A 25,615-nucleotide genomic window follows, 5' to 3' on the forward strand; every position below is an offset into this window, starting at 1 on the left:
GCACTTAATTACTCAATGACTTCAAAATACTGCAGTGTTTTCTATAGATGTGGTTCCTCTTTTCAAACCCAACAATGTACTTTTTTTTAACATCACAAACATAAATAAAATATTTAGTAATTAGAAATACATTGCCATCTGTTTCCGTTCCCACGTGTACTCAGTTAACCGTCCGTCTCTGCAGGGACAGTCGTTGTTTTCTAAGATAACATTTGTATTTGAATAGAATGAGTACATTCGCGTGATCCAGAAGAGCTGCTGATGAGTCTGCTGGTGCACGACCAACTCCACCAGCTCTGCGTGTCTGCAGGTCGTCTCAGGAATCATTTTCTAAAACAGCAGGAAACGTTTTCACTTCAGCCGCTGCGTCACGTTGGCCAAGGCCACAGCGAACGCCTGCACCGCGGAGAAAGGGTACTGGAAATCCAGGATGTAGCCATTACCGTCAATACGGCCGAACTGCATCACCTAAAGCAGACAGAAAATAATGTGTTTATTAAATATATCTATAATAAAGAGCTTTATCTGTCGATCGAGAGTCAAATCCAAGGAGAGATAAAGGATGTATCTTGTTATGCTGCAGATGTCTTTTTTTCCAATTTAAGTCAATGGGAAAAGTATTTTGGGCCCAATGCCATGAACGGAATAACAAGCAGGTTGTAGTACCACCGTTTGGCCACTACGAACATCTATCAGCAAGAAGGTCAAAGTTGATGCACCATGTTAGTCTGAAGTAGTACGTCGTTATTGAATGCATACTATGCAACCTCACATACTTTGTATTTTAAATAAAAAGTATCTTAGTTTATGTTGCATTGGTTTCTGATCTTAAAAAACGACTTTCTGTTCTGTGTATCCCATTCTAGAAGAGTATACATGGACTAATGACAGGTGAGGGTTTGTGATCACGTTACCTGTCTACCGTCCAGCTCGATCTGGAAGTTCTTGGCGGACTCCTGCGTGACGCGTCCCCCGAAGTCCAGCTGGTAAACCTGCGTCGCTTCGTTCCACAGCGGCTGTTTGTTGGCCATGACGTAGACGAACCCTTGGCTCCCCAGACTGCGGTCCTCTCGCTCGTTAGCCTTGCGGCACTTGATCTCCTCGAGCTCGCTCGCCATCCGCATGCTGCGCTTGTTCTTCCAGCTCTTCTTGCTGCTCTGGTTCTGGTTCATGAGCTCGTCTCCGCTGATGAAAAGCTCCGGCTCGCTCTCCGAACTGTCCTGGAACTCGTTGGTGGTCCGGTTCATCTTCTTGGTTTTATTGAGTTGCTCTCGTTGGCTCTTGGGCTTCTTCTTCTCCCGGGTGCCGACCCTCGGGCTTGAGATGAGGGTGTTGAAGTCGGACAGCGCCCGCCCTTCCTTCCTGGACTTCCCCTCGGAGACAGTGGGCATGTTGGCGTCCTCGGCCCGGCTGTCCACCCTCTTGCGGCTCTTCTTGTTAAAGCGATCGGACTCCTGCTGCACGGGACTCTCGTTCAGCGACGACGACGGCTCCAGGAAGTTGTCCCCGAGATCCTCAGCGGTGCTTTTGGACGGCGGCAGCTCAGTTGGTGGAGGAGGAGGCGGGAGAGGGGGAGGCGGGGGAGGCCCGGACGGAGGAGGTGGCGAGAGGATTGGCTTCTCTAGAATCTGGTGAGTTTTGGTCGGGAGAGGAGGTGCTGGAGGGTCTTGCATGGGAGGCGGGCAGGGGTACGGGTTCCAGGGGTGGAGGCTCACGGGGTGCAGCTGGAGGCTTCCACAGGCACTGGCCCCGGGGTACATCGGAGGGAGAGGGCAGCACGATAAGCTGGCGAGGCTGGGAGGATAACCCGGAGGTAACACCAAGCTCGGATCCTGCTGAGAATAAGGAACCGAAGACACTTCATTCGGAGGCGGAGGAGCGCTGTGAGGCGGAGGGAAAGGCGAGAGTGATATCTGGTATCCCGATGGGAACGTGAGCGTGCTCGTGGTCTGGCTGCTTGGAGGTTTAGTCGTCAGAACAAACGGCAGCCGGGACATGTCCAGGTGCTGGGCCTGACTGATGATGAGCGGCGGAGGTTTATGAGCTCCGGGCGGAGGACCTAGAATGGTTTGTTCCGGAGTGAGCCAGAACTCCTCCGTGGTGGAGGTGTCCCACTGGTAAGGCGGAGGGCGTTTAACCGTCAAGCTAACGTCCCCGAGAGTCAGCTGCCGCATGGATTTCTCCAGGTGTTGGTTCAGAGTCTCGTCTTCGGTGAAGGCGGAGTTGACGTACACCGTTCTGTCCCGGGTAGTGTCGGCGGCACTCAGCAGGCTGTAGGTGGACTGCGAGGACAGGGGGGTGGTGCTCTTTGAGTGCACGATGATGGTGCTGTGATGAGAGACTTTCCCCGGCGGGAAGTCCTGCCGAACCACCGTGCCGCCCGCGATGCCGCTACTCATGGTCCCGCCGCCGCTCACACTGACGCTGGTGCTGCTGCTGTTGCTGCTGCACTGGTTGCAAGTGTATAGAGCGGCGGGCGCCCTCTGCTGGTAGCTCAGTGCTAACGCGCTGTTCATTTTAGCCTTAGTGGGCAGCGTCCTGGAGCTCTCCATCATCTGCGGCACTTTGAGCACTGCGTCCCTGCGGTCCCGGCGCATCGTGGCGTGGATCAGACTGCTGTCCATCCTCTGAGGCGGAGGGAGCGTGGCGGTGACCTGATTGGCGGCGTCAGGGTAAGGAGGCGGGTCTCCGCTGGGTATAGAGTATCGAGGGACGGAGAGGCGGCTCAGCGTCGCAGAGCTGTAGGGAAGCTGGATCTTCTTGTTCTCAGAAGAGGTGACTTTGAGCGTCGCGGAGCCTCCGATGCCGTGCACGGCGTACGAGTTTTGGTTGCGGACGAGGCGCCTGCGTGGCCGGCAAACCTCCTCCACGTTGCCGCTGCTGTCGAAGGTGGTGATCCTCTCATAGCCCAGAGGAGTGGGGTACTGCAGAGTGACCGGGTGCAGCAGGAACTCGTCCTTCTTCAGGCAGGGGTCAGGTGACAGGACACTCGGGCTGTCACAGTTGGTGATGAGAGTTTGAGGCGTGGCGACGGCTGTAGTGATCGCTGCAGACACGACGGTGCCCGGGTACGGAGGAGGAGGATTCACCTTCCTCATCTGAAGCTCCATGCCTCCGTCCATGTCGCTGAAGGGGGGAAGACTCCGAGGCATGCTGGGCTTCAGAGTGTGTGCATGCTCCCTGAAGCCCGGCTCGGTGGTGGGGGGAGGAGGCAGGAGGTGGATCTGGTGTAAGGAGATGGTTGGATATCCGGTGGGCGGAGGCGGCAGCGTCATTTGCATCTTCAGCTGCTGCTGCATCACCTGGTGCTGCCTCTGCATCTGCTGGTGCTGCTGCTGGATCTGATGGTGCTGCTGCTGCAGCTGCTGCTGCTGCTGCCGCATCTCCTGGATCTGCTGCCGGATCTGCTGCTGCTGCTGCTGCATCTGCTGCTGCTGCTGCTGCATCTGTTCGTGCTGCAGCTGCATCTGCTGCTGCTGCTGCTGGATCTGCTGCTGGTGCTGCAGCTGTTGGTGGGTGGGGTTCTGTTGCATCTGTTGGTGCTGCTGAGCCTGGTGCTGCTGGTGCTGCTGCTGCTGCTGTTGGTGCAGCGTCTGCAGCTGCTGCAGCTGTTGCTGCTGCTGCTGCAGCTGCTGATGTTGCTGCTGGAGCTGCTGCTGCTGCTGTTGGTGTTGCTGCTGGAGCTGCTGCTGTGTTTGCATCTGATGGTGCTGCTGCTGCTGCTGATGGTGCATTTTCTGCTGCTGCGTCTGCATTTGTTGTGACAGTTTGGGCGGCAGCGTGCGCGGCTGCTGGGGATGTGAGCGCTGCGGGTGAGGCTGCGGGGGGAGGTGGTGAGGGGGAGGCGGCGGGGGGAGAGTACCGGGAAGGAGAGGAGCCATCTCCAGCCCGTTGAAGATCACCTGACCAGGGTTAGAGTACCTGGAGGGCACCGGGTATGGGGAGGGAACGGCGTCCTGCCCACGGTCTGCAGCAGGTGCAGCAGCGGCGGCTGCAGCGGCAGTGGCGGTGGGGTTGGTGAGGACGTCCAGCTGGATGTTCTGATTGGCCAGCAGAGACTGGACCAGGCCGATGCTCTGAGTGGGAGACATGGCCTGAGCCGGGCTGTGGATCGGAGCGATGGGAATGTTGACGGTGCAGGTAGGGTTGTCTCTGGACACACCTGAAGGACCCATCACTTTATAATAAAACACAAAGAAGAAGAACGTCATTGTGGTATAGCTGCCAGCACTGTGAACCTGGAAATGAGACCCCAAAGTTAGAATAGAAAAATGTAGAGTAGGGTCCCCAGCACACAGAAACTGATGGAGGCTGACCTGCATATGTTGGGACACTTGCACAATCAAACAACATTTTTTCAGGACCAAGAAGTGGCCTTATCTGGACTGATTCTGATGAATTCTGGGTTGGTTTTGAAGTTTTAAAGGGCGCTGGATAATTGCTATTGTTTGTATTATCCCCAATAACCCCAAAACCACTCTAGAATTGTGCAAATCGGCCAAATATAGGCTTTAATGCTGACTAATGCTAATGAACTCAACTTGTGCTATTTGCCCAACATACAGGGTTCTTACACCTTTTCCAAAGTCAAATTCAAGCACTTTTCAAGGTGCATTTTCAAGCTTTTCAAGCTTTTCAAGCATCTTACAGCTGTTGTAAATGACATATTTATATACACGTACTTATACTCAAATGATAATTTCCCTACCTCACATTAAATCAGATGTTCTTTATGCTATAAACAACCAAATGTGTGTTTCGTGATAGCATTCTACATGAGGATGAAAAATTAAAGAAAATAAAACTAAGTTTAATATTTCAAAATGAGTGACCTGTACGTAGACTGGGCCTCCCATATAACCTGGCGCAGCCAATATAAAACAATCAGCCAACATTTTTTTTTTACTCAAGCACAAGATCTGAGTACTTCTACTTTCACTCAAGTACAAGATCTGAGTACTTATTCCACCTCTGGTAGCGTATTAGCCTGAATTGTAGCCACAAAATCACGCAGAGCTGCATAAAAATAGACTCACAGTGGTAACAAGTGGAAAATAATATTTACAAATGTGTACAATGATTTGTAGGTAATTTTGACTACTCAAGACACCTGACTTATACATATTCAAAGGAAGACTGTGTTCATTCTACAATTACATGGGATTAACACTAGAACCGCGACCCGGAGCTGCTTTTTTATTGTATGTAACTTTTTTTCAATAAAATATTAAAGTCTCCCAGTCCGTGACTTTTCCTGAAAGTGTGGTAGCACCCTCTGTTGTTAAAAATTGTCAATATGAAGTCAGATTGAAGAAATCGCCAAAGAAATTGCCATTTATACCTATTTCCGCCAGCGGGTCATATTGACCCCACCCCTTTTCGCGCTATTGATCTCGCGTGTAAACCATAGGTGTAAACATAAACATGACGTGTTGCTATAGCAACACCCTTTGTCTACTGCGGTTCCTTATAGACAAGTTTACGCGCCAAACCACGGGTAGCGCCATAACCCTACACAAATGCACTTCATTTCCGCCGGAAGTCTTTTGCACAGCGTCTGTCGGTGTAAACCGGTGTAAACAGTCAGACGGGCACTGGTGTAAACACAGCGATTTCGATGCTAACAGTGATGCTAGCTTGGGAACACGATTCTACTTCTTTGACTGGAGATGGCGTTACTCTCCCCCACCCGAATTCAGTGCAAAACTGGGAGGATAACATGACGACGTGGCCCAGCATAACGTACAGCAAAATGTGCTCCTACTTCGTTCAATCCATGGCAATAGATGGAAAAGCAATGGACAGTCTGAAGGCATATCATAAGGCTGCGCACATTCTACTTTGCCCACATGCTCCCGAAAATTGTTGACGATTTTGTTGAGGGAAGGTTACAGTTCTGCAGTAAATATCTCAGCATTTTAAAACCAAAATAAACTGCCTTATTTAGGTCATGCCCACAGGAGCCAACAGTTGTCTGTTGTTTACATAATGCACAATTTACATGATCTCTTTATGCTGTGCAATATATCATATGTGCCTGTACTGTTTGAGTGAAAATAAAGTTTGATGTAATTTAATTTCATTATTGCACTGTTATTGCATTATTGCATTTCATATGTTCCTTAGAGTGCTACAATTTCTTTTAACACAGTTCATCATTCATATTAAGCTCATACTGTACATAAATAACACTGAATGAATTAATTGTTGAGAGGAAACTAAAGAAATGTCTTCAACAAGAAAGATCACATGTTTAATCCTAACAGGTATTACAAATTAAAATATAAAAGCAGCCCACACAATTACATCACTATGAAAATATTCATATATAATATTAAAAAATACAATGCATGCAGTATTTGTTGTGTTTATCTGTATTTAATGAACAACATGGCTGGGTGCTGGGTGCTGGTTTGTGGTCGTAGCACTCTCTATCTAACCACTCGTTCAGGTGCTTTCTCGAGTGATTGCAACCAACTACCGCACACGTAGTTCCCGAACCACTTTTCTTCATGTTGTAATTGTTATATCCTCTTTGTCTCTGCGATATCAGTGCTTTGTCGGCACAACGGAGCTAGCTAGCAAAACAAACCCAGTCCGCCAAAACGGAAGTGCATTGCATCGAAGGGAGGAGTTCAGGATGTAGAGCGGAAACGGCTCAATAACTTGTGTATAGATTGAGAGAGAGAAAGAAAGAGAAAGAGAAAGAGAGAGAGAGAGAGAGAGAGAGAGAGAGAGAAAGAGAGAGAGAGAGAGAGAGAGAGAGAGAGAGAGAGAGAGAAGATATATTGATAGCGACAGTCTGTAGTGAAGGAGCGCGCTCCCGCTCACGGGAGACTGCTCGCGCTGCGCTACGCAGCAAACAGCTGTTTGCTTTTCACCCAACAACGACAACCGCCTGACGAAACGCTATGTTGTAGCATTAATAAACGAAACAATTTAACAAAATTGCTTGTCAAAATACCAATACCACAATAAGCAATATTTTTAGTGGCCCGAGCGGGCAAATTGAAATTACGTTATGCTGGCCGGGTTGTCTAAATAGCCATTTATAATGTCGAGCCCCGTATATCATATGAAAAGCTGAGAGTCCACAGATTATATTGGTGTACGTTTCATCCCTGTGCGATCAAAAGAATATTAAACTTGTTTCGGCAAGTGTAACAAGCGTAACAACAGCCGGTGTTTCTTGTGAGTGTTTCCCCGGTACACAAACACAATACGCACCAACGCAAAAATACAAACACACACACACTTGCGAGCTTCCCCCAGACCAGTAATACAAACGAAAATGTGTCTTCGGGTCAATATGACAGATTTCGATAAAGCAAGTCACATTTGGTTTAGCCACGAAACATACTACCAGTAGAAACACATTGATTTTAAAATCGTTCTGTGTCGAATCAATACATTATATTTCGTGACTATAACACGAAATGCCGTGAGAATTACTGGGTTGAATTACAAGTGAGTGCTTCATCCTCTGAACACTACAGAATGGCGACTGTAACGCACATAACATAGGTACGCTCCTCTGAAATGATTGTCCCCTGCAATTATTATTATTATTATTATCCCTCATCGAGTTCGCTATTCAGCTTGCTAACGTTAGCTTAAACAAACGTAACATGCAACGTTAGCCTAATCTAAAATGCTCTACTACGGCGTACCTTTCATGTGGCTCGTCAGCGCCGACTCTCCCATCGTTATTTTTTGCAAACTTTGCAGGAGGCTACTCGTGGGCTTGACCCTCGTCTTGAATGGCTTGTATTTGTCTTCTGCCAGCCAACGCTCGTTGAAACTGCAAACTCCTGGCATACTGTCATCTCACTCTCATCAGAATGCCCAGGTCACACGTAACAAAAACACTTGCAGGTCCCGCGGGAAGGCCGCAGCGGAGCTGTTTCATGTAAAAGCGAAGCAATTAAGCCCGCTCCGACTTCTTTATTTTCCTTTAATCTAAAAAGCGAAGTAAAGCATTTACATTTCCAAGCACTTTATACCAAATCCAAGCATCTTTCCCAAAATTCAAGCACTTTCCCAACCTTGAAAACACCACGTCAAATTTCAAGCATTTTCAAGGATTTCAAGCGTACGAACCTATGCAGGTTGGCATCCGGAAGTTTCTATGTGCTGGGGAGCCTTCCTGTACATTTCTAACGTTGGGGTATTTAACATTTCAGGGTTCACTACAGGACTCTATGAGCTGCAGACAGACTGTTGTTTATGATGACTGATGACTTTGAGCACCAGTAAAACTGACGTCAGGCGCATTAAACTCTTTATATATGATATTAATAAATGATGTTGCTCGCCTGGCAGGTCGTCCTCGTCTTCGCTGAACACGTTGGGGTTGAACACCGGCAGACTCATGAAGTCATGAGAGATCTTCCGGACCTCTGGAAGGTAGATGGTCATCTGTCTCGGTTGCAGGTGGAGCAAACTCGTCTTATAGATCACTGAAAGGTAAACAACGTCACATTCACGTTTATCACAATTTGTGTGTAGGTGTGTGTGTGTTTGTTTGTTTGTTTGTTTGTTTGTTTGTTTGTTTGTTTGTGTGTGTGTGTGTGTGTGTGTGTGTGTGTGTGTGTGTGTGTGTGTGTGTGTGTGTGTGTGTGTGTGTGTGTGATGACTTTACCTGCACCCAGGTTGGCGGGCAGGAAAGAGGCGAGACCGACGATTTTGAATTTTGTCCCCCAGATGTTGGAGGTGACTTGAGCCAGGTAGTTGTGCTGGGACGCAGGAAGGGGGGGGTTAACGTAACTGAGAACTGGAGGGAGACTACAGGTGTGATTAAATGTGTGGGATACATCGAATGTACTCAATATTTTCTAGCTTGTTCTACGTGGGATGTAGTAATCACCTTTTGGAGGTAACCCTAACTTCAAAATAAAAGCGACCAAGAACTGACTTTAAACTAAAGAAAGTCTGATACGTCAGGTAATAAGAGAGGAAGCATATTTGCATTTGTAATATTGACGTCAAAGATATAAGCAGGGAATCATTGGAGGAGACATAACCCAGTCACCTGTGAGCCACTGCCTGCACTTGGTCAAATGTGACAGTACGAAAGCACCTGCAGCACCCAGACTTTATAAATCCGTGTGTCTGCAGTTTACCTCGGACATGCCGTCCATGGAGAACTCTCTCCTCGTCAGACTGGGGGAGCGCAGGCACCGGCTTCTTCATTGGTAATCGTGGCGACCGCTGGCCTTCCTGATTGGAGCGGGACATTTTTGGAGATTTCCTCGACTCCAAATTCATCCTGCACGACAACAAGGCAGGATTTAGATGATCTTCATGATGTGTTACCTTTCAACGTGAGGGCACTTCTAGATCTCCACACTCCTGACCTGTGTCCTCGGGATATCTTGGGAGACTTCTTCCCGACCCACTCGTCGCTCAGCTCGATGTCGCTGGAGTCGGAGCAGTTACAGCTGTCAGCGTACGAGATCATGGGGTTCACACACACCTCCTCTGAAACACACACACACACACACACACACACACACACACACACACACACACACACACACACACACACACACACACACACACACACACACACACACACACACACACACACACACACACACACACACACACACACACACACACACACCAAACTATTAGGGTGAGAGCTGCTCCACCTCTGAATATATTACACGAGTAATGGTTATTGCTCAAATACAGAATATAGTACTTAGTGTATTTATTTAAAGTTTAAAATGAAGTCCTGAAATCTATATCTTTAATGTTTAATGATCTTAAATAGAGATAATAGAATTGCACTTTAGTAAATACGCCCCCCACCTGTCTTCCCGTCCACTTTGGGGTCCATGATGATGAACTCGGGCCTCAGCTTGCTGATGCGCCGGCCCTTCAGGATGGGCACCAGCCCCCCCAGGTACTCCAGATACAGGGTGTAGCACGGCCCCCCCGCCTCAGGGCTGTCCTCCGCCCGCTTCATGGTGCAGTGCAGGCGCTCGTTCCCTGCCGTGGGGTAACTCACAAAGTCCCGGATGTTGTTGGGGTCCGGGATCGGGGGCTGAACAGAGAGAATCAGGATTAGTCCCACAGAGGGGACATTTAAATTGTTACAGCAGAAAAGAGTCAAAGACAGCTTCATGTTACCTACGCAGCATGCATACAAAAAACAATATCATAAAAAAAAGACAATTTACAAAAAACCCATCCTGTAACAGTTCTGAGGGTGTACCAGCCAGGTGTATATTGTTATTAATGGCATTAAGGTTCTTTTTACGGCACATTTATTTTGCAAATGTAGTTACTTTGCAGAAGTAGGACTTACACATGTTTATTGACCCATGCATTAATTCATGTAATGGACTGTTCCTGCTCCAATAACATCTCCACCTTCAATCTTTTGAGATGTGGTATATATGCTTAAACTACTATACTATTTCAACATTCTCTATAGTGTTTATACTGCAGGTAAAGATCTGAATCCATCAGTCCGTGAGTAACTAACGGATCTGAGTACTGCTGAGTATTATGCATGTTATCTCCTGTGTTCCTGCAGGGGGGGGGCAGCACCTTGATGGTGGGGATGAAGGCGGAGGTGACGTAGGAGCAGAGCAGCGACGGCATGTTGAGCTTCCCCACGTCCTTCTCCTCGCGCAGGGCGGAGGCGATGCCCTGCTGGCAGAGCAGCTGCAGGCTGGCCACGCGATGCTCCACCCGGACCACGTAGAGCGCCGCCCCGCAGGCCAGGAAGAGCCGAGAGTCCCTGTGCCCCCAACACAGCGTGGTGATGGGCCTCTGAGAGGAGGAGGCTAACAGCATTAATATATATCTGCAGACTGAGGGGGCAATGTAACGTATAAAACTGTGTCTATCTCCAGAGGTGGAGCAGCTCTCACCCTACTGGTCTAGAACTGAATGGCACTCGACAAAAACACACAACTTTCTACATGTTGTATAGACATGAAGGTAAGTGTTTGAAATGTATGTCTGCATACTTTGTTATACATCCTTTAGCTCAGTGAATACGTCCAACCTACGGACTCAGATATCACCGACTTTTCAGCTTTCAGATCCCGCCTTTCTGTGGATCCAGTCTGAAGGACACATGTATGTTTAACAGGAGCATGTAGTCTGCAGCATGTGAAGCAGCCTCACCTGTGCAGGTGTCTCCAGGGTGTAGATGTGCTCCCCCTGCACGTTGTAAAACTTCACCAGAGCGTTCCTGCTGAGGGGGGGCGAGCACGACGAGTCTCCCACTCTCTCCATGCCGGCCACAGCCAGCAGGTCTCCCTGAGAGCACCACTGGGCCTCCACGTCTGGGGGGGGGGGGGGGGGGGGGGGGGATGGGGGTCAAAGTAGCAGGTACATATAGAATGTATTTTAGTTCACTATGTAATGAGTATATAAACATGTGTTCACTACCTTTGAGTCGGAGCGTTATGACGAGGGGCCGACAGGTCGTCGTAGTTGTTCATCAGACTGATGTCTCCAGATAAGAAGGTGACGGTCAGCAGAGGCTTCACCCTGCGCACTGACACACAGAGACACAGAGACACAGAGACACAGAGACACAGAGACACACAGAGACACAGAGACACAGAGACACAGAGACACAGAGACACACAGAGACACACAGAGACACAGAGACACACAGAGAGACACAGAGACAAACAGACACACACAGAGACACACGGAGACACAGAGACACACAGAGACACAGAGAGACAGAGACACACAGAGAGACACAGAGAGACAGAGACACACAGACACAGAGACACAGAGACACAGAGACACACAGAGACACAGAGACACAGAAACACATAGAGAGACACAGACACACAGAGAGACACAGAGAGACAGAGAGACACACACACACACACACACACACACACACACACACACACACACACACACACACACACACACACACACACACACACACACACACACACACACACACACACACATACATACACACACACACACACACACACACACAAACACACACACACAGGTTATGATGTTTCTATTACAATATCTCGCTTTTGAGATATAATGGAGTTAATACACAGCGTTGCATAAAGGGAAAACGTGTGTGAGTGTGTGTGTGTGTGTGTGTGTGTGTGTGTGTGTGTGTGTGTGTGTGTGTGTGTGTGTGTGTGTGTGTGTGTGTGTGTGTGTGTGTGTGTGTGTGTGTGTGTGTGTGTGTGTGTGTGGTGTGTGTGTACCCAGAGGCAGGATGTTGTCGTCAGAGTCGGTGTCGCTCTCCGTGCTGTCCTCCACCAGGAAGTCGGGGCAGTTCCAGGACATGCTGACGATGCCGTCGGACTCGTGCAGCAGAACGTGAGCCAGCATGCGGCCGTGACAGTCCATCACGATCACCTGACCGTCCGCCGTGCCAAACAACACCTGGAAACCAAATATATATATATTATATATATATTGTATATATATAATATATGTATATAATATATATACCATACACATTAATACATCCCAATATTAAAAAGTTGTCTTAAATTAAAAAATAACTGTATGTACACACCATGACTCTTAACAGTTAAACATGGGGACCTGCCAGATGAGATCCAGAGGCGATGCTGACAGAGTTTCATCCTTATTTAAGTCGACAGAGTTGTAGAAATACATGTTTTTAATGTTATATAAGCGCCATTTGGTTTGTGCGATGTGTCTATATGTTAAATAGCACCACATTTGGTTATAATTTAGCATTAACGCGTAGGGGCCTGTTGGGTGCATCAGGCCACGCCTTCAAACGTTTGTTAACCAATCTCTGTCAAACAGTAAGGCAAAACAAAATCACAAGTTTGTTTCGGGTCATATAAATAAGATATGTACCAAGTTCGGTGGTAAAGATGATATGAACCATGAGGAAAAAGAAGTAATAGATTTGCTTACCAACAAATCCTAAAGGGCTGAGACATTTCAAAGGCATTGTTTGGATATGCCTCATTGTTCATGAGTTAAGTCATGTGATAACCTAGACTGTATATAACTGTGATTACTGACCACATGGTGGCGCTATTTAATGCACTCTTTAGCATATTGAGTACCCATGGTGCGCTTGTGTACCAGGTATGATTACTTCCCCATGTGTAGTTTTAGAGATATAAATGAAGACCATTCATAAAGTGATTGCATTAAAGGATTCATATCTCAGTAACTGCAGCAGCAGAGTTATAAAACAGACCAATCAGCTTCATGCAGCAATAATAATAATACAGAAGTCCTTAATATGAAGTAGCCGCTGGTCGTCGTGCAGCATTAATAACATTTCTAACTCAAACTTCTTGAATCTGCAGAGTACCTGCTGGTCGTCGGGGGTCCAGATGCCGCAGCTGATCTGACTCTCCAGGTTGATCTCGGAGGACCAGTGTCTCTGTCCGCTGACCGAGCCCACCAACACGAAGCCGTCCCGGTACGCTATCAGAGCCTGAGTGCCGTCATGTGACCAGGTGAAGTCACTCACCTGTGGGGGGGGGGGGGGGGGGGGGGATAGTCACTGTTAAGGTATGAGTGTAAACAGGACACTGCCATTAAGATTACACAAGTCTTACTCGATTCTGAGCCTGTTGTACACAATATCTGTTTTCTGTTTTTATTGCTGCCGATTTGTATTCCATATTTTATTCCATTTTATTTTTATGTAAATACTATATATATATATATATATACTTTATATTTTACTATATTTTGTATATGTTGTAATGTTATTATAGTTGTCTTAAAATATTTCTCTATCTGTGTTTTTCATTTGTGTTGTACTTTTATGTCTGCTCCATGACATCAGGTCAAGTCCCTCGTCTGTGGTACCGTCGGGAGTGTGAATATGAGCAGCTTGTACCTGGGCCCCCCTGTCGTTCACCAGCTCCACAGACCAGCGTCCTTCATACTGGATCCAGACAAAGATCCCCCCCTCCATGTCGCAGGTGGCCAGTTTCTGGAAGGGTTCATTCCACCGCACCAGAACCACCTGCAGATCACAAACACTCCCCGTGTTATCAAAGAGCAACGCTCAGGATCCTTTCACCCTGAGAGCACAATGTGAACGCTTTCTTCAGGCTAAAACGCAGAATCAAGTCGACGATATCTGAGTCTGTAGATTGGACGTGTTCGAGGAGCTAAAAGTATGCCAAGACATAAAGAGTTATCGGTGAGAGCTGCTCCACCTCACTGCTGTACCCCTGCACGTTGAATCCTCTGGGGGGCGCTGTTTAAAGTGTTATGATCATTATAATCAGAGCGTGAGAGCTGCTCCACCCCTGGATGTGTTATAAGCATAAAAGTTCCCCTATCATCCTCTTCTTCATCAGTATATCACAGGTCTCAGATATATCCAGAGCCTGTCTCTGATTGGCTGAAACACCAAACAGATCATTGCAGCATTACCCATAATCCCTTCTGTTTCAGCCAGTGGCGGCTGGTGGAAATTATTTCAGGTGGGGCTATTGTAATGGTGAATAAACCACACGGGGAACATTTTGAGAAATTAACCCTTAAATTAAATTGGCTACACTATTTCATTGTTGCTGTTGTATGATTGGTGTTTAGCTACGGTATTTAGCGTCTACAGCACCTCCGCTTTTAGGGTTGACGTAGACCCAAACGTCGCCCGGAGGTCCCCCGGTGTTGTTGCGGGAGCTGCTCGGAGTTGCTGCACTAGCTAACGCTAAACTAGCTAACGCTGCATTAGCAAAACAAACGCCAATTTATTTTGCAAAAGGTGCGGCGGGCTTCAAACACGTTCCCCTCCACTGGTTTCAACCAAGCACTAAATTAGATGTTTTCCAACCAAATACGGTTGAACTGACACTTCCCCATATTTATTTGTAAGTAGATTAGAAGATACATGAGTTTCTGACTGCCGCTAGCTGAAGCTTGGTTGCTAGGTTACTAGCTGGTTGTTCTCCGATAAGGGGCCGGGGGAAACAAAGTTAGTTATTACTGGTTCCATGTTGATTTAATTCAATACAAATTGTTGGGGGGAACTGAAAGGCTATTACCGTCCTGGTTACTTTGCAGCCCGGACATTTCCCCCAAAACACATTTAGACGCTATCGCAACACAGAAGTACTTTTCAAATCCCATCATTTTTAAGACCTTCTAAATCATATTTAAGACCTTTCTTATTTTTTTTGTCATATTTAAGACCTTTTTAAAGCCTTAAATTCAGATTATCAAATGTAAGACATGAGGAAACATGTGATTTATCAGTAACTTTAGACATCGTAACACCATTTTAAACGAGATTTCATTGTAGATTATACATTTTACTGATACCAATTATATAATATTTACCTTGTTCATTAAAAAAAAAAAAAAAAAAAGTTAAAAAAAAACAAATTATATTTTTTAATTTTAATTTTTTTAATTTTAATTTGTAATGTGGGAAGAGGTGGGGCCCCTAGCGCCCCTATGGGCCGGCCGCCACTGGTTTCAGCCCTGTTTCCAAAGTGCTGATTCTCTGTCTGTTACTTTAGATGAAAATAAGGAGCCCCTCCCCACGCCCCTCTGAGAGACATTTGGTTACAAAGAACTCAATGGAGCTCTAGAGGAGATTCAGGTGATAAGGGGGGGGGGGGGGGGGGTTACCTTGGTTTCTGATTGGCTAATGGTTACACAAGAAAAAACATCGTTATGACATCATAAAGTGGCCAAAATCTGATCAGCTCATTTTCAGAAATGGATCAAAAAGAGAGAGAATCTTTGTTCCTGAAACTTTCAGAGTCTCTTTCCACAGAGGGGACGCATGTTGATGTAGGAGAGACATGGAGAAGAGGGGACACATGTTGATGTAGAAGAGACATGAAGAAGAGGGGACACATTTTGATGTAGAGAGACATGAAGAAGAGGGGACACACATTGATGTAGAAGAGACATGAATAAGAGTGGACACATGTTGATGTAGAGAGACATGAAGAAGAGGGGACACATGTTGATGTAGAAGAGACATGAAGAAGAGGGGACACGTGTTGATGTAGAAGAGACATGAAGAAGAGGGGACACATGTTGATGTAGAAGAGACATGAAGAAGAGGGGACACATGTTGATGTAGAGGAGACATGAAGAAGAGAGGACACATGTTGATGTAGAAGAGACATGGAGAAGAGGGGACACATGTTGATGTAGAAGAGACATGAAGAAGAGGGGACACATGTTGATGTAGAAGAGACATGGAGAAGAGGGGACACATGTTGATGTAGAGAGACATGAAGAAGAGGGGACACACATTGATGTAGAAGAGACATGAATAAGAGTGGACACATGTTGATGTAGAGAGACATGAAGAAGAGGGGACACATGTTGATGTAGAAGAGACATGAAGAAGAGGGGACACGTGTTGATGTAGAAGAGACATGAAGAAGAGGGGACACATGTTGATGTAGAAGAGACATGAAGAAGAGGGGACACATGTTGATGTAGAGGAGACATGAAGAAGAGAGGACACATGTTGATGTAGAAGAGACATGGAGAAGAGGGGACACATGTTGATGTAGAAGAGACATGAAGAAGAGGGGACACATGTTGATGTAGAGGAGACATGAAGAAGAGAGGACACATGTTGGTGTAGAAGAGACATGGAGAAGAGGGGACACATGTTGATGTAGAAAAGACATGAAGAAGAGGGGACACATGTTGATGTAGAAGAAACATGAAGAAGAGGGGACACATGTTGATGTAGAAGAGACATGGAGAAGAGGGGACACATGTTGATGTAGAAGAGACATGAAGAAGAGGGGACACATGTTGATGTAGAAGAGACATGAAGAAGAGGGGACACATGTTGATGTAGAAGAGACATGAAGAAGAGGGGACACATGTTGATGTAGAAGAGACATGAAGAAGAGGGGACACATGTTGATGTAGAAGAGACATGGAGAAGAGGGGACACATGTTGATGTAGAAGAGACATGAAGAAGAGGGGACACGTGTTGATGTAGAAGAGACATGAAGAAGAGGGGACACATGTTGATGTAGAAGAGACATGAAGAAGAGGGGACACATGTTGATGTAGGAGAGACATGAAGAAGAGGGGACACATGTTGATGTAGAAGAGACATGAAGAAGAGGGGACACATGTTGATGTAGAAGAGACATGGAGAAGAGGGGACACATGTTGATGTAGAAGAGACATGAAGAAGAGGGGACACATGTTGATGTAGAAGAGACATGAAGAAGAGGGGACACATGTTGATGTAGAAGAGACATGGAGAAGAGGGGACACATGTTGATGTAGAAGAGACATGAAGAAGAGGGGACACATGTTGATGTAGAAGAGACATGAAGAATAGGGGACACATGTTGATGTAGAAGAGACATGGAGAAGAGGGGACACATGTTGATGTAGAAGAGACATGAAGAAGAGGGGACACATGTTGATGTAGAAGAGACATGAAGAAGAGGGGACACATGTTGATGTAGAAGAGACATGAAGAAGAGGGGACACATGTTGATGTAGAAGAGACATGAAGAAGAGGGGACACATGTTGATGTAGAAGAGACATGAAGAAGAGGGGACACATGTTGATGTAGAAGAGACATGGAGAAGAGGGGACACATGTTGATGTAGAAGAGACATGAAGAAGAGGGGACACATGTTGATGTAGAAGAGACATGAAGAAGAGGGGACACATTTTGATGTAGAGAGACATGAAGAAGAGGGGACACACATTGATGTAGAAGAGACATGAATAAGAGTGGACACATGTTGATGTAGAGAGACATGAAGAAGAGGGGACACATGTTGATGTAGAAGAGACATGAAGAAGAGGGGACACGTGTTGATGTAGAAGAGACATGAAGAAGAGGGGACACATGTTGATGTAGAAGAGACATGAAGAAGAGGGGACACATGTTGATGTAGAGGAGACATGAAGAAGAGAGGACACATGTTGATGTAGAAGAGACATGGAGAAGAGGGGACACATGTTGATGTAGAAGAGACATGAAGAAGAGGGGACACATGTTGATGTAGAAGAGACATGGAGAAGAGGGGACACATGTTGATGTAGAGAGACATGAAGAAGAGGGGACACACATTGATGTAGAAGAGACATGAATAAGAGTGGACACATGTTGATGTAGAGAGACATGAAGAAGAGGGGACACATGTTGATGTAGAAGAGACATGAAGAAGAGGGGACACGTGTTGATGTAGAAGAGACATGAAGAAGAGGGGACACATGTTGATGTAGAAGAGACATGAAGAAGAGGGGACACATGTTGATGTAGAGGAGACATGAAGAAGAGAGGACACATGTTGATGTAGAAGAGACATGGAGAAGAGGGGACACATGTTGATGTAGAAGAGACATGAAGAAGAGGGGACACATGTTGATGTAGAAGAGACATGGAGAAGAGGGGACACATGTTGATGTAGAAGAGACATGAAGAAGAGGGGACACGTGTTGATGTAGAAGAGACATGAAGAAGAGGGGACACATGTTGATGTAGAAGAGACATGAAGAAGAGGGGACACATGTTGATGTAGGAGAGACATGAAGAAGAGGGGACACATGTTGATGTAGAAGAGACATGAAGAAGAGGGGACACATGTTGATGTAGAAGAGACATGGAGAAGAGGGGACACATGTTGATGTAGAAGAGACATGAAGAAGAGGGGACACATGTTGATGTAGAAGAGACATGAAGAAGAGGGGACACATGTTGATGTAGAAGAGACATGGAGAAGAGGGGACACATGTTGATGTAGAAGAGACATGAAGAAGAGGGGACACATGTTGATGTAGAAGAGACATGAAGAATAGGGGACACATGTTGATGTAGAAGAGACATGGAGAAGAGGGGACACATGTTGATGTAGAAGAGACATGAAGAAGAGGGGACACATGTTGATGTAGAAGAGACATGAAGAAGAGGGGACACATGTTGATGTAGAAGAGACATGAAGAAGAGGGGACACATGTTGATGTAGAAGAGACATGAAGAAGAGGGGACACATGTTGATGTAGAAGAGACATGAAGAAGAGGGGACACATGTTGATGTAGAAGAGACATGGAGAAGAGGGGACACATGTTGATGTAGAAGAGACATGAAGAAGAGGGGACACATGTTGATGTAGAAGAGACATGAAGAAGAGGGGACACATGTTGATGTAGAAGAGACATGAAGAAGAGGGGACACATGTTGATGTAGAAGAGACATGGAGAAGAGGGGACACATGTTGATGTAGAAGAGACATGAAGAAGAGGGGACACATGTTGATGTAGAAGAGACATGAAGAAGAGGGGACACATGTTGATGTAGAAGAGACATGAAGAAGAGGGGACACATGTTGATGTAGAAGAGACATGGAGAAGAGGGGACACATGTTGATGTAGAAGAGACATGAAGAAGAGGGGACACATGTTGATGTAGAAGAGACATGAAGAAGAGGGGACACATGTTGATGTAGAAGAGACATGAAGAAGAGGGGACACATGTTGATGTAGAAGAGACATGAAGAAGAGGGGACACATGTTGATCTAGAAGAGACATGAAGAAGAGGGGACACATGTTGATGTAGAAGAGACATGAAGAAGAGGGGACACATGTTGATGTAGAAGAGACATGAAGAAGAGGGGACACATGTTGATGTAGAAGAAGTGGATTAGGCATAACAGGTGACCTTTCAAATCTACCTCGCTGTTGTGCCCCCGCAGGTTGAAGTTGATCCTCTGGGGGGTGCTGCGGTCCCTCCTGCAGTGGCTGGAGGTGAAGGTGACCCCCACCACCCCCCGGCCGTTCCCCGTGGCCAGCCAGCCCTCCTCGTAGTATCGCCTCCGGCACACCGGCTTGTCCTTCTCGCTCTTCGGGACCCTCCCCTTCCAGGAAAGGCAGAGGATGTTGGAGTCGCTGCAGAGGATGGGGCCATGCTCCACCGCCGCCAGCATGCCTACTGAGTGACCAGGCTGAGGGGGGGGGGGGGGGGGGTTGGGGGGGGGGATATTACACTTTATCACCAGGAACACAGCTCTAACTCTCTCTCTCTCAGGTTTACCACAAGGTGACTTCCTTTTGATTTCCTGCTTCTTCAAACACACTCTCTCCAGTACAGGTTAGCTCTGAGTGTTAGCATGCTAATGTAAACACAGACCATATTACTTCCAGAACACGTCTCATTGTTTCTGACAGCAACGTTTCTGATTGGCCCGTGGGGGTAAAGCCCGCCCACATTTGAGTAATGTGGTCATGACTCAGCAAATCTGGATCAGCTCCGTTGTTCCCCGTTTTTAGAGATGTGGGTACGGAGGAGAAGAGATAGGGGTTTATTTCTAACACTTTGAGAGTCTCCTGACACACCAGGGACACACTGGGGACACACCGGGGACACACAGGGACACATGTTGATGTAGAGAAGACATCACTTTGTGAGTCTCCTGACACACCGGGGACACACGGGGACACATGTTGATGTAGAGAAGACATCACTTTGTGAGTCTCCTGACACACCGGGGACACACGGGGACACATGTTGATGTAGAGATGACATCACTTTGTGAGTCTCCTGACACACCGGGGACACATGGTGATGTAGAGAAGACATCACTTTGTGATTCTCCTGACACACCGGGGACACACCAGGGACACACTGGACACACACTGGACACACACTGGGGACACATGTTGATGTTGAGAAGACATCACTTTGTGAGTCTCCTGACACACCGGGGAAACACCAGGGACACACCGGGGACACACCAGGGACACACCGGGGACACACCGGGGACAGACTGGGGACACATGTTGATGTAGAGAAGACATAACTTTGTGAGTCTCCTGACACACCGGGGAAACATCAGGGACACACCGGGGACACACCGGGGACACATGGTGATGTAGAGAAGACATAACTTTGTGAGTCTCCTGACACACCGGGGAAACATCAGGGACACACCGGGGACACACCGGGGACACATGGTGATGTAGAGAAGACATAACTTTGTGAGTCTCCTGACACACCGGGGAAACATCAGGGACACACCGGGGACACACCGGGGACACATGGTGATGTAGAGAAGACATCACAGAGTGCATTTAGCATGATAGGAGACCTTTGAGGTTAGACTGAGTCCTCCGGGGACACTAACTGTACTTTGACTGCCTTCTGTTGGTGAGAAGGACCTTCTCCGCCCGGTTGGCTGTCAGTGGATTTATGTATTTGATTCAGAAGACACTTTTACCCAAAGGAACCTACAGTACATGCGACGATTAACCATGAAGATACAAAATCAGCACAAGGGTTATGCAGAGACATTATCTTTAAACAAGAGCTTCTACTGCTACCAACAGAACTAACAGGTGCGCTTCCAGTCTGTGAGGGAAGGAGACCTTCTGCTGCCCAGGGCGGGTCTCATACTAACGTGTTGTCCCTGGCCTCTTTCTGTAGAGAGTTGAACTGTACATGTTGCCTCCTTCGTGGTCAGAGTGCATCCCTTTGTGGTCCTTCTGTGTTTCTCTAAAGGTCTGTTTGTGTCTCTTTGGTCCTTCCTAGCAGAGGTCCTGTTATCGTCCGTGTGTCCATCTTCTTTACCCTCTGCACTCTGCTGCTCTGACTGAACCCTTTTCTCTCAGGAAGGTTCCTAACGTAAGGACTCTCTATCTTACGACATAACTACAGTTTCTCAGACCTTGGTCACACAGTCTCTGTTTAGAAAGCCTGAAACACAGGGAGACATCTATGCCTTGCAGCCAAAGGCGTCACAGTGTTCGAGAAGTAAGGGCTATCAAATAACATTCGTCCTTTTAGTCAACGAGGAGATGATTACTGTGTGTCAGAAAACACACGGAATAACAGCTGAGCTGATTCAGAGGCCAGTCATTCAGTTTGTAGTCCTTAATGTCTCTCTGTAGTCCTTAGTGTCTCTCTGTAGTCCTTAGTGTCTCTCTGTAGTCCCTCAGTGTCTCTCTGTAGTCCTTAGTGTCTCTCTGTAGTCCCTCAGTGTCTCTCTGTAGTCCTTAGTGTCTCTCTGTAGTCCCTTAGTGTCTCTCTGTAGTCCTTAGTGTCTCTCTGTAGTCCTTAGTGTCTCTCTGTAGTCCCTCAGTGTCTCTCTGTAGTCCTTAGTGTCTCTCTGTAGTCCCTTAGTGTCTCTCTGTAATCCTTAGTGTCTCTCTGTAGTCCTTTAGTGTCTCTCTGTAGTCCTTAGTGTCTCTCTGTAGTCCTTAGTGTCTCTTTGTAGTCCTTTAGTGTCTCTAGAGTCTCTCTGTAGTCCTTAGTGTCTCTTTGTAGTCCTTAGTGTCTCTCTGTAGTCCTTAGTGTCTCTCTGTAGTCTCTCAGTGTCTCTCTGTAGTCCTTAGTGTCTCTCTGTAGTCCTTAGTGTCTCTCTGTAGTCCTTTAGTGTCTCTAGAGTCTCTCTGTAGTCCTTAGTGTCTCTTTGTAGTCCTTAGTGTCTCTCTGTAGTCCTTAGTGTCTCTCTGTAGTCTCTCAGTGTCTCTCTGTAGTCCTTAGTGTCTCTCTGTAGTCCCTTAGTGTCTCTCTGTAGTCCCTTAGTGTCTCTCTGTAGTCTCTCAGTGTCTCTCTGTAGTCCTTAGTGTCTCTCTGTAGTCCCTTAGTGTCTCTCTGTAGTCCTTAGTGTCTCTCTGTAGTCCCTTAGTGTCTCTCTGTAGTCTCTCAGTGTCTCTCTGTAGTCCTTAGTGTCTCTCTGTAGTCCTTTAGTGTCTCTCTGTAGTCCTTAGTGTCTCTCTGTAGTCCTTTAGTGTCTCTTTGTAGTCCTTTAGTGTCTCTCTGTAGTCCCTTAGTGTCTCTCTGTAGTCCCTTAGTGTCTCTCTGTAGTCCTTTAGTGTCTCTCTGTAGTCCCTTAGTGTCTCTCTGTAGTCCCTTAGTGTCTCTCTGTAGTCCCTTAGTGTCTCTCTGTAGTCCTTTAGTGTCTCTCTGTAGTCCCTTAGTGTCTCTCTGTAGTCCTTTAGTGTCTCTCTGTAGTCCCTTAGTGTCTCTCTGTAGTCCTTAGTGTCTCTCTGTAGTCCTTTAGTGTCTCTTTGTAGTCCTTTAGTGTCTCTCTGTAGTCCCTTAGTGTCTCTCTGTAGTCCTTAGTGTCTCTCTTTAGTCCTTTAGTGTCTCTCTGTAGTCCCTTAGTGTCTCTCTGTAGTCCTTAGTGTCTCTCTGTAGTCCTTTAGTGTCTCTCTGTAGTCCCTTAGTGTCTCTCTGTAGTCCTTAGTGTCTCTCTGTAGTCCCTTAGTGTCTCTCTGTAGTCCTTAGTGTCTCTCTGTAGTCCCTTAGTGTCTCTCTGTAGTCCTTAGTGTCTCTCTGTAGTCCCTTAGTGTCTCTCTGTAGTCCTTAGTGTCTCTCTGTAGTCCCTTAGTGTCTCTCTGTAGTCTCTCAGTGTCTCTCTGTAGTCCTTAGTGTCTCTCTGTAGTCCCTTAGTGTCTCTCTGTAGTCTCTCAGTGTCTCTCTGTAGTCCTTAGTGTCTCTCTGTAGTCCCTTAGTGTCTCTCTGTAGTCTCTCAGTGTCTCTCTGTAGTCCTTAGTGTCTCTCTGTAGTCCCTTAGTGTCTCTCTGTAGTCCTTAGTGTCTCTCTGTAGTCCTTTAGTGTCTCTCTGTAGTCCCTTAGTGTCTCTCTGTAGTCCTTAGTGTCTCTCTGTAGTCCTTTAGTGTCTCTTTGTAGTCCTTTAGTGTCTCTCTGTAGTCCTTAGTGTCTCTCTGTAGTCCTTTAGTGTCTCTCTGTAGTCCTTAGTGTCTCTCTGTAGTCCTTTAGTGTCTCTTTGTAGTCCTTTAGTGTCTCTCTGTAGTCCCTTAGTGTCTCTCTGTAGTCCCTTAGTGTCTCTCTGTAGTCCTTTAGTGTCTCTCTGTAGTCCCTTAGTGTCTCTCTGTAGTCCCTTAGTGTCTCTCTGTAGTCCTTTAGTGTCTCTCTGTAGTCCTTTAGTGTCTCTCTGTAGTCCCTTAGTGTCTCTCTGTAGTCCTTTAGTGTCTCTCTGTAGTCCCTTAGTGTCTCTCTGTAGTCCTTAGTGTCTCTCTGTAGTCCTTTAGTGTCTCTTTGTAGTCCTTTAGTGTCTCTCTGTAGTCCCTTAGTGTCTCTCTGTAGTCCTTAGTGTCTCTCTGTAGTCCTTTAGTGTCTCTCTGTAGTCCTTAGTGTCTCTCTGTAGTCCTTAGTGTCTCTATGTAGTCCCTAGTGTCTCTCTGTAGTCCTTAGTGTCTCTCTGTAGTCCTTAGTGTCTCTATGTAGTCCCTAGTGTCTCTCTGTAGTCCTTAGTGTCTCTCTGTAGTCCTTAGTTTCTCTCTGTAGTCCTTAGTGTCTCTATGTAGTCCTTAGTGTCTCTCTGTAGTCCTTAGTGTCTCTCTGTAGTCCTTAGTGTCTCTATGTAGTCCCTAGTGTCTCTCTGTAGTCCTTAGTGTCTCTCTTTAGTCCTTAGTGTCTCCCTGTAGTCCTTAGTGTCTCTCTGTAGTCCTTAGTGTCTCTCTGTAGTCCTCAGTGTCTCTCTGTAGTCCTTAGTGTCTCTCTGTAGTCCTTAGTGTCTCTCTGTAGTCCTTAGTGTCTCTCTGTAGTCCTCAGTGTCTCCCTGTAGTCCTTAGTGTCTCTCTGTAGTCCTTAGTGTCTCTCTGTAGTCCCTCCCTGTTCGGTTAGCATCTCTTCGTGGTACATTGCACATTATATAATAATATGTTAAATGAAATGGTGCGTCTTACCTCATAGTTCCTGGACATGTTGAGAGTAATATCCTCGTCTGATGGAGTCCATATCTGCTGAGACGATGCACTAACAGCTGCTCCTCGCTCCTCTAACGGCCAGCATCATGGTGTCGTCTCCTCTTCCTCAAACGCCTTCACATGAACGCCGCTTCCTGTCCCTAAGTCCTGTGTGTGTGTGTGTGTGGGGGGGGGGGGGGTCAGAGAGCTGCTGTTAGAGCATGCAGGGGGGCTCCAGCTCTAAATGGCAGCTCAGTGCATCAACCTTGAGTCTCTCCCAGTCTCCATGCAACAGCAGCTGCATGCAGCCGTCTCCATGGGTACTGATGCTGCACGTCACCCTGCTCATCTACAGCGCGCACACGTAGCGCCGTGCAGCTCAGAGAGACATTACAGACGCTATGCTTCACATCCAGAGCAGATATCATACAGAGCCACTATAGAGTAACACAGAGAAACACACAGCCTCAATGGTTCACAGCAGAGATAATGCTGTGTTACAGAGCGAGCCTCCACAGCATTATCATACAGAGTACCAGAGCCATATATAACACAGGGTGACACCCATTATACCCTCTATGGTTCACACCCACAGCAGACATCATACAGGGTAACAGAGCCATATATACTTAGTTAACATCAAGCTGTCTTTGGCGCTTTCCCCTCTGTGGGACGATAAAGGTATTCTGATCTGATTCTGAGAGCACACAGAGTAACAGAGCCAGCCTCTGCATCCACAGCAGATAGAATACATCCTAACACAGAGTAACAGAGCATCACTATGCGTACTGCAGCAGGACCTGATCACTGCAGAGGAAATACACCCTTCCTGATCTCCTTACAGAGGTGATCTGGCCCATATGATGCAGATGTTTTTACCTGCAGCCCGGTGACGGTGGTCCCGGTGCAGCGCGCGCGCACAGTGAGGCTCGGTCCCGGTGCAGCGCGCGCACGGTGCGGTCGTGCAGCTCTGCTCGCGCACTT

The 25,615-nt window shown here is 47.0% G+C and overlaps 1 protein-coding gene across 1 annotated transcript; it reads right to left on the reverse strand.

Annotated features, from left to right (window-relative positions):
- Nucleotides 1–6: 6 nt before the first annotated feature.
- Nucleotides 7–25,615, reverse strand: tulp4b (TUB like protein 4b). Its single transcript, XM_079694487.1, is given in 18 exon segments — nt 7–468; nt 915–4,177; nt 8,316–8,459; nt 8,642–8,735; nt 9,123–9,176; nt 9,178–9,268; nt 9,357–9,480; nt 9,817–10,051; nt 10,561–10,785; nt 11,146–11,306; nt 11,413–11,440; nt 11,442–11,521; nt 12,219–12,399; nt 13,319–13,480; nt 13,856–13,984; nt 19,654–19,923; nt 24,632–24,799; nt 25,511–25,615. Coding segments are annotated over 17 exon segments (5,376 nt in total). The 5' UTR covers nt 24,650–24,799; nt 25,511–25,615; the 3' UTR covers nt 7–351.

Source organism: Notothenia rossii (assembly GCF_949606895.1).
Source record: "Notothenia rossii genome assembly, chromosome: 7".
In the NCBI taxonomy this organism is placed as follows: domain Eukaryota; kingdom Metazoa; phylum Chordata; class Actinopteri; order Perciformes; family Nototheniidae; genus Notothenia; species Notothenia rossii.